Source organism: Papilio machaon, chromosome 23 (genome assembly GCF_912999745.1).
Source record: "Papilio machaon chromosome 23, ilPapMach1.1, whole genome shotgun sequence".
In the NCBI taxonomy this organism is placed as follows: Eukaryota; Metazoa; Arthropoda; class Insecta; order Lepidoptera; family Papilionidae; genus Papilio; species Papilio machaon.
The window spans coordinates 2,869,838-2,886,572 of record NC_060008.1 but is presented as its reverse complement, the minus strand read 5'-3'; the positions used below and the strand labels follow the sequence as shown (position 1 = coordinate 2,886,572).

At 34.0% G+C, this 16,735-nt stretch overlaps 2 protein-coding genes across 12 annotated transcripts in view; one reads left to right on the top strand and one right to left on the bottom strand.

The window, feature by feature from the left end:
- LOC106711223 (filamin-A) overlaps positions 1-2,500 on the top strand; it is a 62,065-nt gene extending 59,565 nt beyond the window's left edge. For all 6 annotated transcript variants that reach the window (XM_045683744.1, XM_045683746.1, XM_045683745.1 and 3 more), the window contains 5 exons: positions 73-142; positions 243-361; positions 996-1,092; positions 1,422-1,628; positions 2,149-2,500. In XM_045683744.1, coding sequence (XP_045539700.1) covers positions 73-142; positions 243-361; positions 996-1,092; positions 1,422-1,628; positions 2,149-2,333 — 678 coding nt within the window. In that variant the 3' untranslated portion in view covers positions 2,334-2,500. The remainder of the gene's footprint in view (positions 1-72; positions 143-242; positions 362-995; positions 1,093-1,421; positions 1,629-2,148) is intronic.
- Positions 2,501-4,455: 1,955 nt separating this feature from the next.
- LOC106711224 (zinc finger protein rotund) overlaps positions 4,456-16,735 on the bottom strand; it is a 129,423-nt gene continuing 117,143 nt past the window's right edge. For 4 of the 6 annotated variants that reach the window (XM_045683636.1, XM_014503496.2, XM_045683637.1 and 1 more), the window contains one exon: positions 4,456-7,096. In XM_045683636.1, the coding sequence (XP_045539592.1) occupies positions 6,083-7,096 (1,014 nt within the window). In that variant the 3' untranslated portion in view covers positions 4,456-6,082. Of the gene's footprint in view, positions 7,097-8,819; positions 8,940-16,735 lie in introns of all 6 variants that reach the window. The other 2 variants (XM_045683638.1, XM_014503497.2) reach the window with 1 other exon arrangement.

Here is a 16,735-nt window from a genome sequence, read left to right as displayed (position 1 = left end):
CGATGTTGTTAGATTTAATATGCAGCAGTTCTATACGGACATTGGAGAACTTATTACCGTTTTAATATTCAGGTTGGAAAGGACGATGCCGACCCCGCAGCGGTCCATGCACATGGTCCCGGTCTAGGAACTGTTAAAACTGGTACGTTCTTAAACATATTCAAACTTGAAAGTACCAAAAAAATTGGTAACAATTTAATTAGTTCTGCTACCACATTACATTGAAATGTTTGTCTTTTTAGGAGCGAAGACAGATCTTATCATCGACACTTGTAACGCGGGCGCGGGCATCCTCGCTGTCACCATGGACGGTCCCTCCAGGGTCGCCATGGACTGTACTGATGTAGACGAAGGATACAAGGTACGACTTGATTGATTATTTGGTGTACTCAAAGTTGATTACTGATTACTTCCCTAAGTACAACCACAAAGAAGACAGACATTAAGTGGAAGTAATTCCGGGTTTTGTCTAATGAGTTTGCGTACCGGAGGCCTTATTTTTGTTCTCTTGGAAGTGGATTAGATTAGACAGAGGATAGGACGCATAGTAAGGGGAGATATTCTCTTTCTTTGCGTCACCTCCTCCTTGAATTAAAGGTAGATAACGCACCTGGAATCGCAATGTCAATGGGCAGTGGTTGTTTTACTATTTCGGCGTATTTAGGAGGTCGTTTGCTCGTTTGACATCTTATACTTAAAAAAAGTTTAGAATACACAAAGAATTACATAACGACTCTCTTTTTACCATTTAAGTGTGGCAGTATCAGAGAAAGAGTACTTTGTTCGGTTAATAGCTTCTCTACATATAAATGACATGTTACCATTATCTTCAGAATGTTTAGATGAATGTTTGAAGGTATCTCCGGAACGGGTCAACAGATCTTGATGAAATTTGTAACAGATGTAGAACATAGTCTGGAAGAACACATAGGACGGAGTAACGGGCGACAGCTAGTATATAATATTTGTAAAATGTCTATATTTTTGTCCTCCAGGTGCGCTACACTCCCTTGTCCCCCGGCTTCTATTACATGAGCATCAAGTACAACGGACACCACATCGTTGGCTCGCCATTCAAGGTTGAAGCCATTGGTATGTCAACTGACTATACTGAATGTATTAATTATCTATCCTAATATTATATATGGTTAAGATTTGATTGTTTGTTTGTTTGCATTGAATAGGCTCTGAAACTTCAGAACCGATTTGAGATATTCTTTCACTATTTGGAAGGTACTAGATTTTTTAGCTCCCAGCAGACGAAGTCGCGGCTAACTGCTAGTATTGTATAAACCAGCATTTGAACACAACATATCTCAGTAGTAAGAAGCTTAATAATAAATATAAATATAAAAGACAATTAAAAATTTATTTACTTGTATTAATTATTTTGTTATTAAATTTTTCCTATTTATATTCAGGTGAGAACTTAGCGGAGATCGGTGCTCAGGAGACGTCCTCAGTGACTGTGGAGACAGTACAGAAAGTATCCAAATCTGCGCAGAAACTGGGCCCGGTGTTGCCACACTTCAAGTCTGACGCCTCCAAGGTGACCAGCAAAGGCATGGGCCTGAAGAAAGCGTATCTCAACAAACATAATCAGTTCACTGTACACGCCGGGGATGCTGGTAAGTACACTAAAGACCATATGTAACTGTTAACTAACACTTACTGTAGGTTTCTGAGGCCAAAATCCATCTCAACTTTATTTCTATTTTGTCAAAAATAGTGACAGGGATGACGAAAGGTTTCATACAGAGATTTCGGTCTCAGAATTCCACTGTAAGTGACGTTTAATATTATCTTATCTTAAACAGTGACTTAGTGAAGATTTTCATTATAAAATTCCCACTTAGTTACCTACATTAAATATCAAAAATGTTCATGTCAGAGCTGGTTTAATTGTGTTGGAACTTTTTTAGGAAGAAAATACTTACTTTTTTTCTGCAAAACATTTATCTGGCTATGGAAATAATCGTATCTAGATGACAGACAAATTGTTTTTTTTTTTCAAAAATCTTGGCGGCTCGGAATTTACACATGACCTTGAGCCGCCGTAAATATTGAAACGGCCTATACCAGTATGATGAACCTTACAATTAAATCAAATTATTTAACAAATTTTCACCATACTTACGTACTTATTAGGTAACAACATCCTGTATGTGGGTATCTACGGACCCAAAGGTCCCTGTGATGAGGTGCAGTTGAAGCACAAAGGCAAGAACAACTACGAGTGCTGGTATGTGGTGCGCGACAGGGGAGAGTACATCGTCATCGTCAAATGGGGGGACGAGCACATCCCCGGCTCCCCCTACAAAGTCGAAGTTTAAGACACAACCTAAAGGACAGTGTGCGTAGTAACTCAATTTTTCTTAAATTTTTCAATTTTTTTTATTGTTGGTTGAATTTTTTTGGAAGTGGGATTACGTATTCTTGTTACTAAAAAAAAGTAATCTTTTGAAATGATTTTAATTGATTTTTTCCTATTACACAATATTTTTTTTTTGCACGCACGCTGTCAATTTCAGCAAAGAAAAAAAAAATGTTAGAGTAAACTTAAAATTTAATTGTGTTGTCTTTTTATATTTTTTTCTATATTTTCATATATACAAATATAATCTATATAATAAATTAAGAATGCTGTCAACTTAAGTACACTATTAAGTTTTTCAAATGTAAGTTAATATAAGTATACTGATCGTTTGTGGATTTAAAAAAATGTCCCGATTTTTGTCTGCTTTTTTTTCCACTGTCGACACACCTTTATAAAACATCTTGTTCTCTCTGTCTTTTCTACTGAGATTGAGAGAGATGAACATATGTTTATGTGTATCGTTGGTGAATAAAATTGAACTAATGTAGACATAGCTTGAAACAATGGAATATTGTGTGGGGCGCTTATGGTTTTGTTTGGATCTTGTGTATTTCTAGTCATTTTTTAAGTAAAAGAAGCAAAAAAAATTACCTTTTTATAACATTGATAAAACAATTAAATCTATTTTTTGATTAAGAAATAATTTGACAATAAAAAAAAAACTTTAAAAACAAAATCTAAATATTATTTCATAAATAAAAAAATGTTTAACTGTTAGGATTAATTTCTTATTTTATTTTTATTTTTTAATTTGTGCTTTTGTGTCAATTCTTTTTTTATTTCTTGTCGTGTCTTCTTTCTTCTTTCAATGTTGTGACATCTATATAGTAAGTAGCATTTTATCTAACATATTTTATACATATATATATATATTCAAATGTTATATGATTCTCGTTTAGTATTTAGGGCGACTAAATGACAATACATATAAATTTTAACTGAAAATTATTATTCCCCATTATTTTAAGTCAAAAGATACATCCTGTATGTATAGAGATGTTCAAAGTTCATTTATTTCTTTATGAATTCTTTGACGACTTTTTATTAAAAAGCGTTTTATAAGGATTTTATTAGTTATTAGATCATTTCTTCATTGGAGGCTGTAAAATTGATTATGAAAAATCTAATATTTGTCCAAAGATTTACTACAGGTGTATCTTTTTTATATTTTATTAAGAGTAAAATAAAAATTTGCTTTCTAATTTTCGTATGGTTTGTATGGTTTTTCCTGCGTAGGTAAAAACAACCCCGTATTATTTGTAAATACCTATTTTAAGTATTTATTATATTTTTGCGACTGTTACAAAATAAAGAGAAAAGATCATAGAACGTTTTTTTTTTAATTTTACAGACTCATTGATGCTAACTAAGTACCATTTGTATTTACTTGGTCTGATTTTATTTGTATGAAGACTTAAATAAAATTGAAAGCACTTTGATACTCTACCTACAGATGTCGCTGACTCCTGAAAATATTTCAAATTTTACTTGCCTTCAACATATTGCAAAATAAATTTTGATAGCATTATTATTTAAAAATTATCAAATTCATAATTTTTGTAGTAAATTTTCTTTAAGCATGTAAATTCGTTTAGTGTTATGTCAACAGATGGCTCTGACATCTCTAACTCGGGTAATTTTTATTTGAACTTTTTTGTATATAATCTCGAATTCTGGTTGATTCATCTCAAATAATTTTTATTTCTGAGAAACGGGAAACTTTCAACTGCAATGATTTAATTACATATTATTTTAGTATTTATAACTAATAGTTGACAAATCATTTTCATTCATTTTCACAATTTTCAGATAAAAAATAAAAATATTTTGATAAAAAAGGGTTTTGAAATAAAAGATATTTGATTCTTGGCATAGTTGTAATTAATTTTTAATTGATTTTAAGTAACAAAAAACTCCGTTCACTTTGATCTATAATCTTAAACGAGAACGCCTAGATAAAGCGAAACTATATTAAAAACGAAAAAATTACTTACAAAAATATTGTATTTAAACATAGCAATAAGTTTACACTTAACTAAAAAAAAAATCAAATTACAATATCACATTTCTACTTACAATAGAGAGATATTGGCGATTTTAATTTCCCTTACAACCGAAAGAAAAAAAAAACATTTGGATAATAAAAAAATCTTGGCTTGTCATGATCATATAATAAAGGACTCCTCGATACATTATACTAAAAAAATTCGGAAGAAAACATATTGCCGTAGATCCAAATTGAGAACAATATTAAAACGTTAAAGGAAAGCTTTGTGACGTGTCGACAGACGGCTTTCTAACTTACGGAACCTAAGTCCGAATCACATATAACCACAACCTAACAAATTTTAAACTTAATTACAGCAAATTAATTTAGAAAGGACATCCGAACATTTTCACCCACATCCGTTCCCTATCACAATTTCCTCTAAACCTCTCCTCATTTAGACATAATCAACGAAAAAAAAAAGAAAATTTCGTATACAAAATCATATTCAACCGTAAACGGAAACATTTTAAGTACAATTTCATTTAAATCATCCAAAAAAAAATACAATTCAAAAAATGTTTCTTTATTGCGGATACATAAAGAATAAATTCTTGAATTGTACGGACCATAAAATTCTGAACATCAGGGGCCCAGACGAGGTACTTACGTCTAATAAAATTGAGCATAAGCTTTGAAGACTTAAATTGAAAAATAAATGTTGTCAATAAGTATTCAAATATCCTCAAAATGGATTAATTATTTACACAATATGTACAAACGTGCGCTTTCTCCTGCAGGTAGAAATGAACAAGCTATTTTGGCCACTCATTGATGGTTCATATAAAATATAATACAAATGCTAATAAAAAATATATTCGACCCCCAAAATCATGGAAGAAGATTTTCAGAGATACAATACCGATTCTGAAGGAAGACTACATTTTCTAGAATTATCGAAACCAAATAATTCATTGAGTGATTTTGAATAAAGCTAAATAAAACAGGAATTATTCGATCTAAGTAGGAACTGAGTGCAAATGTGATGAGAGATCTGCTGTCAGCAATAGACATTTGTGTACGACGAAATGCAACACAAACAAATACAGTACTCGTGATGTCAAGTAGTTTTTTTTATATAATAACAATAAATGTCAGGAACTCTGAATTTTATGGACACCGTATCTAAATGACGATGATTAAATTAAAGGTGCCACTATAAAAATATAATTACAATGAAATATTAGAAAAAATTCACAATTACCAGACTCGTATTAACTTAGAATTGTATTAGGCTATGTGATGCTTCAAAGTTTTCATTCGTGTACAGACTTTTCTCTTTGCACTATTTATTGACTAGTTCTAGACAAAGATAGGACCTTTTTAAATATGTCGCTTTATCACGAAGAACTAGTAAATAAAGGGCACAAAGGTTTCTATTATTTAGAATCACAATTAAGTCTCGGGTTACAATCGTCATCTATTCGACAAAAATTCAGAGTATTCATACACAATTTTGATTAAAGTCTAAAAAACATTGAACGTATCTCTCACTAACGATAAACGAGTTTTTGTATTTCATACATTTATAATACCAGTGTTCAATAGAGAGATTCTAAATTTTTTTGTTAATAATATTTCATATTTTTTTAAATACTAATAATACCATCATAAGTACTATAATGTAGGTAAGCCTACAGATAAAAGGGCAAGTTAGTTTACTGTTTGTCTTTGTGCGCCAGGGAGTGCGGCAGGATGTGCTCGGCAGGCAGCAGCGCCGACGGCTGATGTGCGTAATTTCGAATTTGATGGAGCGATATCAACTGGTTCGGGAAAGAGTTCGGCTGCTGCTTGCCCTGCTGGAAGTGTAGCGGATCGTAGAGGTAAGGCCGCGTTGGCAGGGCGCTGTGGTGTGACAGACCGTTGAGGTGCGGGGCCATCGAGTTGATGGGCGTAAAGGCGGAGTTGGCGGCGGAGGAGACCGGCGGCTGGATACGGTCATCCTGGCCGTCATGCTGCGCGAACAGCGCGCGTTGCTGCTGCAGCTGCTGTTCATGGTGGTCGTCGTTCTCGCGTTGCTGGTGGTACCCGCTCTCGTCCGACATGTGCGCCGCCGAGTCAGGGCTCACCTTAGGCCAATAGGGATGCTCACCGAATGGAGTCGCGGTCGGCGCAGCCGCCGCTAGCGACCGATTTAGGCCGCTCAAGCCAAGCGCGGATATGGGCGGCCGCTTGTCTGCCCTCTCCGCGTGCTTGTTCATGTGTTTACTTAAGTAAGTCTCCTGCGTGTAGCTCTTGCCGCAATACTGACAGATGTGTGTCTTCAAATGCTTCGATTCTTTGTGTTTGGGAATGTGCTCGAGCAGGTCCTTTTCGTGCGTGAAGCATTTGTAGCAGGAGTTGCACTTGAAGGGCTTGTCAGTCTGGTGGCAGCGGCTGTGGCTCTGCAGGTTGGAGAGCTGCGAGAAGGCCTTGGTGCAACCGATCTGCGTGCAACGGTAGGGCTTGTCGCCAGTGTGCGTGCGAATATGCTGCTGCAGGTGCGATAGCTGGGTGAACTTGCGCTGGCAGATCTCGCAGCGGTACGGCTTAATGCCGAGGTGGATGCGCGAGTGCTGTGCAAGGTACGACGAGTTCGCGAATGCCTTCGGACACTGGGTGCAGCGGTACGGCTTCGCTTCCCGCAAATGAATCTGCGTGTGTAGCTGTAGATCAGCCTTTGAACCGAACACCTGGAATTAAAAATACCAATAGTGAGTACATTTTTAATGTAGGCTTAGATACGAGGATAAGACGGTTACTAAAAATTGATAAATTCAGGGAAATCTATAATTAAAAACCACGTAATGCCATGCAAAGTCAAAAAACATGTAAAAACTGTAACACAGACGACGTTATAGAAAGAAATAATCATTGGAGATTATTTATAATAAAGAGTGCTCAGTTATAAGCAATCTAAACTGCATCCATTAATCTAAGTTAAAAATCATCATCAGGCTCATCGTAACGCGCGTTTGCCCTTGAACAACATCCGAGGGCAACTGGAACAAATTGTGCTCGTTCTGAGTGAAACAACGAATGTTTTTTACGAGTTTCAACAAGGAACCGACATAAAGGCAGGATACTAACTTTGCCGCAATTGTAAAGAGCCTTAATTAGCATTACTTCCTTAAAATCATCAGTCCGTTCAAAATAATCATACTTATAACTTATACACTACCGAAATTTGTAAATGGTAAGTCAATGCCAAGGTAATTTGTAATGCGGCTAACATCCGTGAAATGTGTACATGCTATTTTATTTCTTATTGCGTGTAAGCAATGAAGCCTTTATTGCATAACTGATTTGATAAACGTTGTATCGAATTTGTCTAGATATAAGCTACACGTGCCAACAGACCTCGTCTATTAAGGCACGCCGGCGCTCAAAAGGCTGTTTCGGTGATATTCATTGTGTTATACCAAATTAGTTTCTGAGTTGAAACCGTCTCGTCATCCTACCGATAGGTTTTATTCAACATCCAACAATGAAACTTTGGGCCACGTTCCTTCGGGCACCGGATTCTATGACCGTCGGAACATGACTCAATTTCAACGTCACAAACCAATTTTATGAATGCGCTCGAACAATTATAATCTTTAAATGTTGGCAAATAGAGTTCAAATTACATCATCTTTTACAGATGTGGCTCGTCGAATTCTGCTTATCAGGAAGCAGAATTATAAAGAAACTAAAATAGTGGTATCGAACGATTTTGAACTATAACTGAATGTTAATAAAGATGAAATTAAGAATTGCATAGGTAGATTTAAAGTGTATATGTTTACAAGAGCTATAAGATTCGGTAGCACGTCGAATGACTTGACAGAAAATGTGAGACACGAACACGATTGGTCACAGCCTGAACATAATTAAAGTTTGAAGCACTACTTAATGGCATGATGCTGGAAATTCGAGGTGGTGGCTGACTTTTAATAGGACTTCGTGAAGGATCGATTCGCCGAAGAGGAATCTGTGTTAAATCATTGTATTAGACGAGCACCTTAAATAGTAGAGGGGAAATAGTTAAACGAGAACGAAACCAATGAAGCACATTTAAATATATAAGCACAAAACAAGTACCTACAACGTTATTACGAGACAACAAAATGTGGGAACTATTAGTACAAGTGTAATAATTCTAATAGATGCATGTTAAAATTAAACAAAAAGATGAAAATACAAAAAGCTGAGAGAAATCAAACAACAGAAATGCTAACAAAACGATTTGACAATTATACGAATGATAAAGGACTTTCAAGACAATCTGAATTGTCATATTTTAAGAAGTAATTTCAAAGGAAAAATTATTTTGAATAATCGATAAAAGTATATAAGTTAAGAGAGAATTATTTTTATCTTTTGTTTTTTGACTAGGATGATTGTCTCAAAGTCCAGTTTCTATTCGCCACCAACCTCGTGGTCGGAGGAGGCCAGGAGCCCCCATTCTGTTGGGTCGCTAGCGCTTTTCGGGATCCTAAAGTCCGTTGGATCCGATATGGTCTTTTTCCTTCCACGTCTATCTCCACCCGGTACCTGGTTAATTCCGTTAAATTTTGACTCCCATATGCCAATCAAAGGTACACAGAGAATTATGCCAAATTATGTTCCATTTGAAACAATATAATATATATTAAAAACTTAAACTAATATAAAATAATTGATAATTAAGTAACGGTTTAAGCTAAAATAAAATTTAAAAGAGCCCATAAGTTTGGAGAGCATTTACATATCAACGTCAAGATTAGACAAGTTATCCGGAAGGCTACCACGGATTTGACAGAAGGGGTCATAGGATTAATGCGGTTATTAAAAGGGGCCTGTCCACTGTGGCATATTTTACCAACCCTTATAAAGCTGGGAAAAATTGCAATGACCCAACTCAAACCTATTTATCTATTTTGAAGACAAATTTAAGTTTCCAAGATGATTTTATATGATACGCTAATGGTACGTGTTTCTATTTCTATTGTTTTATAATTATCAAATAAGCAAAGTAAATAAGCAATCAAAAATTTTCAAGGTACCGTAACTATTCTTTCAGTAGTTCTGATTTTCATCGCATCAACATGTTAAACTTTATAGACTAACTAGCTGTCGCCCGCGACTCCGTCCGCGCACTTAAAAAAAACTTAATTGGGGTATAAAAAATAGATAAAAATAAATGTAGACACGTTCGTAGATTTACCATAGCAGCGCCATCTATTGATTACTTACTCAACCCAGTCGAAAGGTATCGACATCTGTTAGAATCATTTGGAGTTAACAGATAATTGTGACTGACAAATAATAACAGACAAATAATTAGCAATGAATTAAAATTGCGACTATAATTTGAGATTTAAACTATCCTATCTCTCAAGTTGGATCGAACTGCACATGGTGTGCGAATTTTATTATAATCGGTTAAGTGGTTTAGGAGTCCATTGAGGACAAACATTGTGACACGAGATTTATATATATTAAGATAGTATAAAACTTCCAAACACTATCCCTACTTTTTAAAGAATGTAAATACTAAATGTTATCTTCTGATAAATTCCAGTATATAATTAGCAAGTAATTTTGCAATATGTAAGAACAGGGATCAAGACATTATTTCCTTAAAAACAACAGCAAAATTTTCTTGGGCCTAAAAACTTGGTACAAAAACCCTCGACCGTTGTTGGGTTTTTGTTGACCTAAAATTATTATAAATCGCGGGCATAGGAACGTTTATCTAAGCATATTAGGGTTTGTCCTTAGGGCTGTGGGGATTTCCTCTAATAAGGCGTAGTTTTTGTGTGACGCAGATTAATTTGCGAAAGCGTTTTAGAAGGGAGAGGTTTAAAATGAATTGCTGCTATTTTCATACTTTTTGTACTGGCGAAAATTTAGTAAAAAAAAAATTGTCAGATAGGAAACAAAAGGTAAGTTTTGCTATGTATTAAGTATTGTTATGATCAGAATTAATTGCATTGTTACTTTGTAATAAATCAGTGCTCAATGATTTCGACATTTTTTCAATCCAATTAGACAAATCGTAGACTATAAAATTCTACATTTTTCATTTGAACACAATCCTTTTTTGTACATCTAAGACATTCGACGTAAGCTGATGCAGGGTACAAATTTTTTCCATTTCTGGATTTTTTTCTAGTAAAAAATCAAAGGAATTGCAAGGCGAGACTATTCCCGTAATAGTTTTTTTTATTTAGTTCACTATAAGGTATCATTGGCATTCCAGAATCTAATTTTATGCTTTAATTGAGAACAGCTACATATGTTTCTAATTAAATGTGTGAGATCGCAAATACGCGACCGGTTTAAGATATTTGAAGGAAAAAACTTAACACGATGTACTTTAAAATGTTTAGTTGTTATTAATGATAATGAATTTATAAAGGCTGAATGTATTACTTATTATTAACCAATTTTAATTTTTATAATCACTTAATATACAGACGAACATAGATAAGCGAGAGTCGAGCGCTATCTCGCTTATAGAAGTTTCTTAACCGATTTTCTTGCTTATGGACTGTCGGGACTGGCCGACTCTCGCTTATAGAGGTATAACGCTTATTCCGTTCTACACTTATTTCACGTTAATAATATTAAGTTACGTTGACCTTTAAATGTTAAATAACATATCTATTGTTTTGAAATTTCTTCATTACTACATAGATGAAAATTGTTTAACCTTTGTCAAATTCTATTTTCGAATGCCAAAACCTTTTATGTCAGTCAAGTGTCAAGTAAAGATGAAATTTAAATATAAAGTCTTAACTAAGTTTTCACGTGATATATTGTATTATGTAATTATGTTTAACAATTATTGTTTAAATGTAAAATGTGTACTTTTTTCCTTCATCATCATCAGCTCACTGTATGTTTAGGGGTGACTAGGCCATAGTTAACCACACTGGCCCAGTGCGGGTTGACTTCACACATATCTTTGAATTTCTTCTCAGATATTAGCAGGTTGTCACGGTGTTTTCCTTCACCGTAAGAACGTCGGATAAATGTACATATGTAAATCGAAACTCTTAAAACGCATTGGTATAAGGCGGGATTCGAACCCAGGACCAGCAGATTGCTAGTCAAGTGCTTAACCCCTGAGCCACCGACGCTTGCTTGCTTCCTTGATATATATAAATTTTACGAAAATGTGAATTTTATTCCAATTTTGTTTACGTCTTTTAGTTTTTTTTTTCAATATTTACCGCAGTAGGTTTATAATGAAAAAGTAATGACAAAATTATAAAAAGTAAAAAAAAAACCTTCTAAGACAGACTTAAATTTATTCCGTAATAGTTGATATAAGTTTTAGCAGACATCGGGAATTTAAATCGTTAATTAGCATAATATTAATTTGTTTTTTCGCGCTTGAATGCGTCTGTTATCGGTTAGTGTTTTAGCTTCGTAGGTTTTGGCGGTGTGACCTAACTACGAAAAATTGTACATAGTTTTCGAATGCAATTACACATATTGTTGTCTTTCACATACTCTTTGAAAGAAGAGAGCCAACAGTATATCAATAAAATTGTGACGGCGGCGCGGCGGCTGTTACATTCAATTGTTTGTAACACATTTAAAATAGACCAGAGAGTTAATAAGCTTTCCAGTTAATAGACAGGCGTGAAGAGATGATAATATAAAACTTGGATAAAGAAAGAACTTCCTTTTTTGTTCTTTTTCGTGTTCATTGCAAGAAATTCGAGTTATTTATTAAAATTTGGTACATATATAAAACATGTAAAGATAAATTTCATCCAAGAAAACATTAGTTTCCCGCGGGATGTGATTCTATACAGTTGCATATAATAATACGGCGATATTACTATATATATTATTATATATATTACTGCTGATTCTATACAGTTGCATATAATAATACGGCGATATTACTATATATATTATTATATATATTACTGCTAATAGCACAAAACAAAATTAGTATAATTAGTATGTTTTTTCTACACGGACGTAGTCACGTGCAAAGGGTAGTCAGTGATAAATAAATAATACAGTTACCTTGGGTTTCTGGGTTTCAAAATATCCGTTTAAAACATAGTGTTATCTCTCTTCTGTCAAAGATGATGACAGGGATGACGATATGTTTCATACAGTGATTTTGGTCTCAGAAACCCACGGGTAGTCATCCACAATAATTAAGTAACTGTATGAAATAATATTTTAAATCTTTTCTTATTTCCTTAAAAAGAAAACTTGACCTATTTAGAAATGATAACTGTATTTTGTAATAATATTCAATTATGTCACAGAAAATCGCCGCACTCGAAGTTTTCCACGGCGACCTCCGATAGTTAACATTTTGGTGGCAAAAAGTAGCCCGCCAATGTCATCCGCGGCCATGCGTTAAAATGGCGCAACCGTTGATACAGATAAAAAATCCGAGTAATCTAGGTAAACAGCGAGAAATCAAGCGGCAATGTTACTAAATCTAATGATTCGACACCGAGTACCAGAGTGTTCCGACTATAATAGTTTTTTTTTTGTTTTGAAACATTTTTATTCATAATTTGAGATAAAGCAATCGTTTATAATCAGCCAGTGTTGCGATATTTGACGATAATCTACGTGGATTTTGATTTTAATTGACCTTTTTCGTAGCAATATTATCCCTAATTGCAAGCCAGTAGAAGGTTGCGGTTAGAGATCCGAAATCAGCCAAGAAAAATTTATTTATTTATTTTTTTGCACATTTTGCCTTTTCCAGGCGTCGTTACATATATTTTTTTTAACATCCAATACAATAACAAATTACTTATTACTAGGAATTACTATACTATTTAACGAAAAGCCAAGTAAAATACCGGAGCAAAGCAGAATCTAATTAGTATAATATTGAAAACTGATCAAACTTAGACAAGAAAACTTAGAACGGATATTTTTATTAGAACTATTAAGCACGTCTTGATCAACATAAAAAAGTATTTTTTTTGGAATAAAAAGCAACTTATTCGAAAACCTATGACTCATTCCAGCGTGTAATACCTATATATCTCTATCGTAAACTTCATCCCGATCTGCTTAGCCATTTTGAAGTTTGGTACCACCAAACATTAAACGATCCTGACTCTCGCACGTATGTTATTACTAAGTGTCGTCCGACCACTCGGAAAAAAAACTTAATGAGTAGCCTATGTGTTCTTCCAGACTATATTCTACATCAGTGCCAAATTTCATCAAGATCCGTTGAGCCGTTCTCGAGATACCTTCTACCAAACATACATCTATCGCTCCAAATTTCGCATTTATAATATGCGTGAGATAGTAAGATATTTAAAAGTCATTTTTAAAATGCCATATCCGAATGGAATTAATTCCGTTGTCTGTATTCCGTTTATTGAATCAATCAGTTGACGTGATAATGCGGAAGCGGTAAGCAATATTAATATCAAATTATGCTTATGTTGTAATTGAGTTATAGGCTGGTGACACACCAAGCTACTGAAGTGAATATTCAACTTAAAGAAAAACTTTTTTAAACTTATTTATAAGCATATGATTAATTGATATGTTATAGAAATAATATTTTTCAACTGAAATGGAAAAGGAAATGTAATATTTATAATCTTTTCACCTCGGTGTTTTATAAATAAAAATTAAATTAAAACGATTTCATAACCTAGACGATTCCTAGGTAACCAGTTACATCATGCAATCGAATATTGCATTCTTACGTAGCTAGTTTTTAACTGTAACTTTATGACATAAAGTAACGGCGAACGCTGATTACACTGTAGTGTATTCCATGCCTAACGTACGTGGAAAATTAATTTCAATTTGTAACTAGTAACTGCTATGTGACACTCAGGAGGCGTGGTTACTACATAAAATATTTTTCTATTAGGTTATACATTAAGCTTAGATTGAAGAAATAAACGGTATTTATAAACAACAAAAATACATAAATTTTCATTAAAAATAAACCAATCAATGAGTGACGACGGAAGTCATGATAATAATAAAATTAGCTGAGTTGTCAACATAACTAAAATTGAACATATTTAATATTGATATTTACATAGTAAATTGAAAGTGTATGTATCAATACTGCTTTAATAATTATTAAAGAATTAGAATAAAAATCTATGCATTTTAAATTCTATTGTAATTCAAAAGATTAGCCCCTAAAAGACAATGCTTCAGAGGTTCCTCTGGCGCAGATGTTCATATGTATCCCATCAGGTAATATTAGGATAATTCTGGAATGAGATCCAGGATCGTAGGACGCCTTCCCGCCAGGTGAACCGATAACTTATTGCGCACGGCAGGCAGTCGTTGGATGCGGAAGGCGGAGGACAGCATACTGTGGAAGGCATTGGGGAAGGCCTCTGTCCAGCAATGGATAGACAAAAGCTAATGTTGATGATCTGCTGCTCGTTTAAACTCTTTTTTTTATAATAAAAAAAGGATAATGCGATCGATAATGTATACAATAATTAAAATGCACCGAAACGATCTTTGACAAAACACTCAATATTCAAATTCGATCGAGGCGGAGGGCACGTGCCGATACAAAAACACTATTTCAAACTAACAGTTTTTCTCAACTTCGGCGTAAAGAAGCGAACGACCAAGACCCACTTCGTAACATATTAATCTCGCAATCGGTACATTGGATTTTAAACTCTAATCCCTTACTTTATGGTGCAAAGCGACCGCATATTGTCTGAAACAGTTTTTATTCGGTCCGAGTTAGTTTTTTATCGTCTTTTGTCACCCAAGCGACTTGTAAAAAAGATGGAAATCGTGCTATAGTAGAATGAATTGAGAAAAAAACCGTTTAATATTGGCATTAAACGGCTGACGCGGATTTGGGCGTAAAAATTCATTTCTGTACGTTAAATTTTGGTCGCGAGCCGTGTCCGGTGTTCCCGGGCTCGAATGTCACGTTCCACTGTCGCCAACCAACAAATTGATAGTTCTCGGACATTTTAAAGATGGCGAAATGATCTTCATTCAAATTTGTTGCCCCCATTTTTTACCACAGCATTATCTTTGTTACAAAATATTTACGAACACATTTTAACAATTAATTAAAACATCTAATCTGATCATCTCTGTTATACCTGATGCAAAACAAGCTGTGTTTAAAAAAAAAAATTGGTTCCATTGGTCACAATTAAAACATTTGTAATTATATTATACCGAAGTAGTATTTCCTTTAGGTCAGGTCTCAAATAAATTTGACTACTGAATTTTTGACTTTGACCTTTGAAATATGACTAGACTGATTAATGAATAAGATTAAAATAAGATACGTGCAACACTTATTTAGTTAACTATTAAAATTTTTGTTGAATATTTTGTGTTAATTTCAATGATTACGGTACTTAATTACCCATAAAATTTCGAATCGCTGCAAAACGAGTTGTTAAATAAATCTGGTTAAAAAGAAAGATTGTTAAGGGATATTGGAAATTCGGTAGTTTTTAAAAACCAGTAGCCAAGTGTTAAAAGAATAACCTGAGAATTCCAAGACCAAAAGTCTCCGTTTAGAACAAAGATGACGATGTTTTATACAATGTCTATTAAATATAAATATAATAAAGGGTGCAAAAGAATGTGTTATTACGATGCAAGCTATGGATGTTGTGCGAACTTCAGTCTAGTTGATGATGTTGGTTGAGCACCAGAGCAAATATGCCAGAGTAATGACATGTAGAATTAAAAACAACTAGACCTGAAGATCAGAAATACCATATTACGGTAAGTAATTTAACTTTCAAGTATGACTCTCTCAAATTACATAAATCTTCTAGAGTTTAATAAAGCTTACTTTAATTTCGAAAGATCTAGAATCACATGATTCCCTTTACTATAAAAAAAAAAAACAGTAAAATATTTGTATTTTAATGGGATCATGTTTATTTTAAGCAATTCTAAATTTGTGCAATAATTTGTTCACTATGTCGCGATTACATGCATGTACGAGAGTTTTAGAAAACTTAAAAAAAAGTATGTTAAAATTATCATAAGGCTCTGTCTGTACATTTCTAATTCTACACAATATTGGATCGATGGATCCCATCGTTAGTTCGGGTTCCAGGATCCATTATGATTTCCGCCCGCTGCCGTGAGATGCGCGGGAGCATCTGCATTGTGCAAATAAAAAGGCCTCATAATACTTTCAAAAGACAATGAAAACTGCACCTTAGCTTGTAATGCTTTAAGGCTTAATATTCATAAGCTACTTACGATAGTAATGGTTTATGGAAATGATAAATTGGACCTTATTTGAAGGACTTTAAGGATAAATTTTTACTTTCTTTACCAGTATAATTGGGTTGTCTGTATGTGGATTAATTGTTAAGTAAATAAGG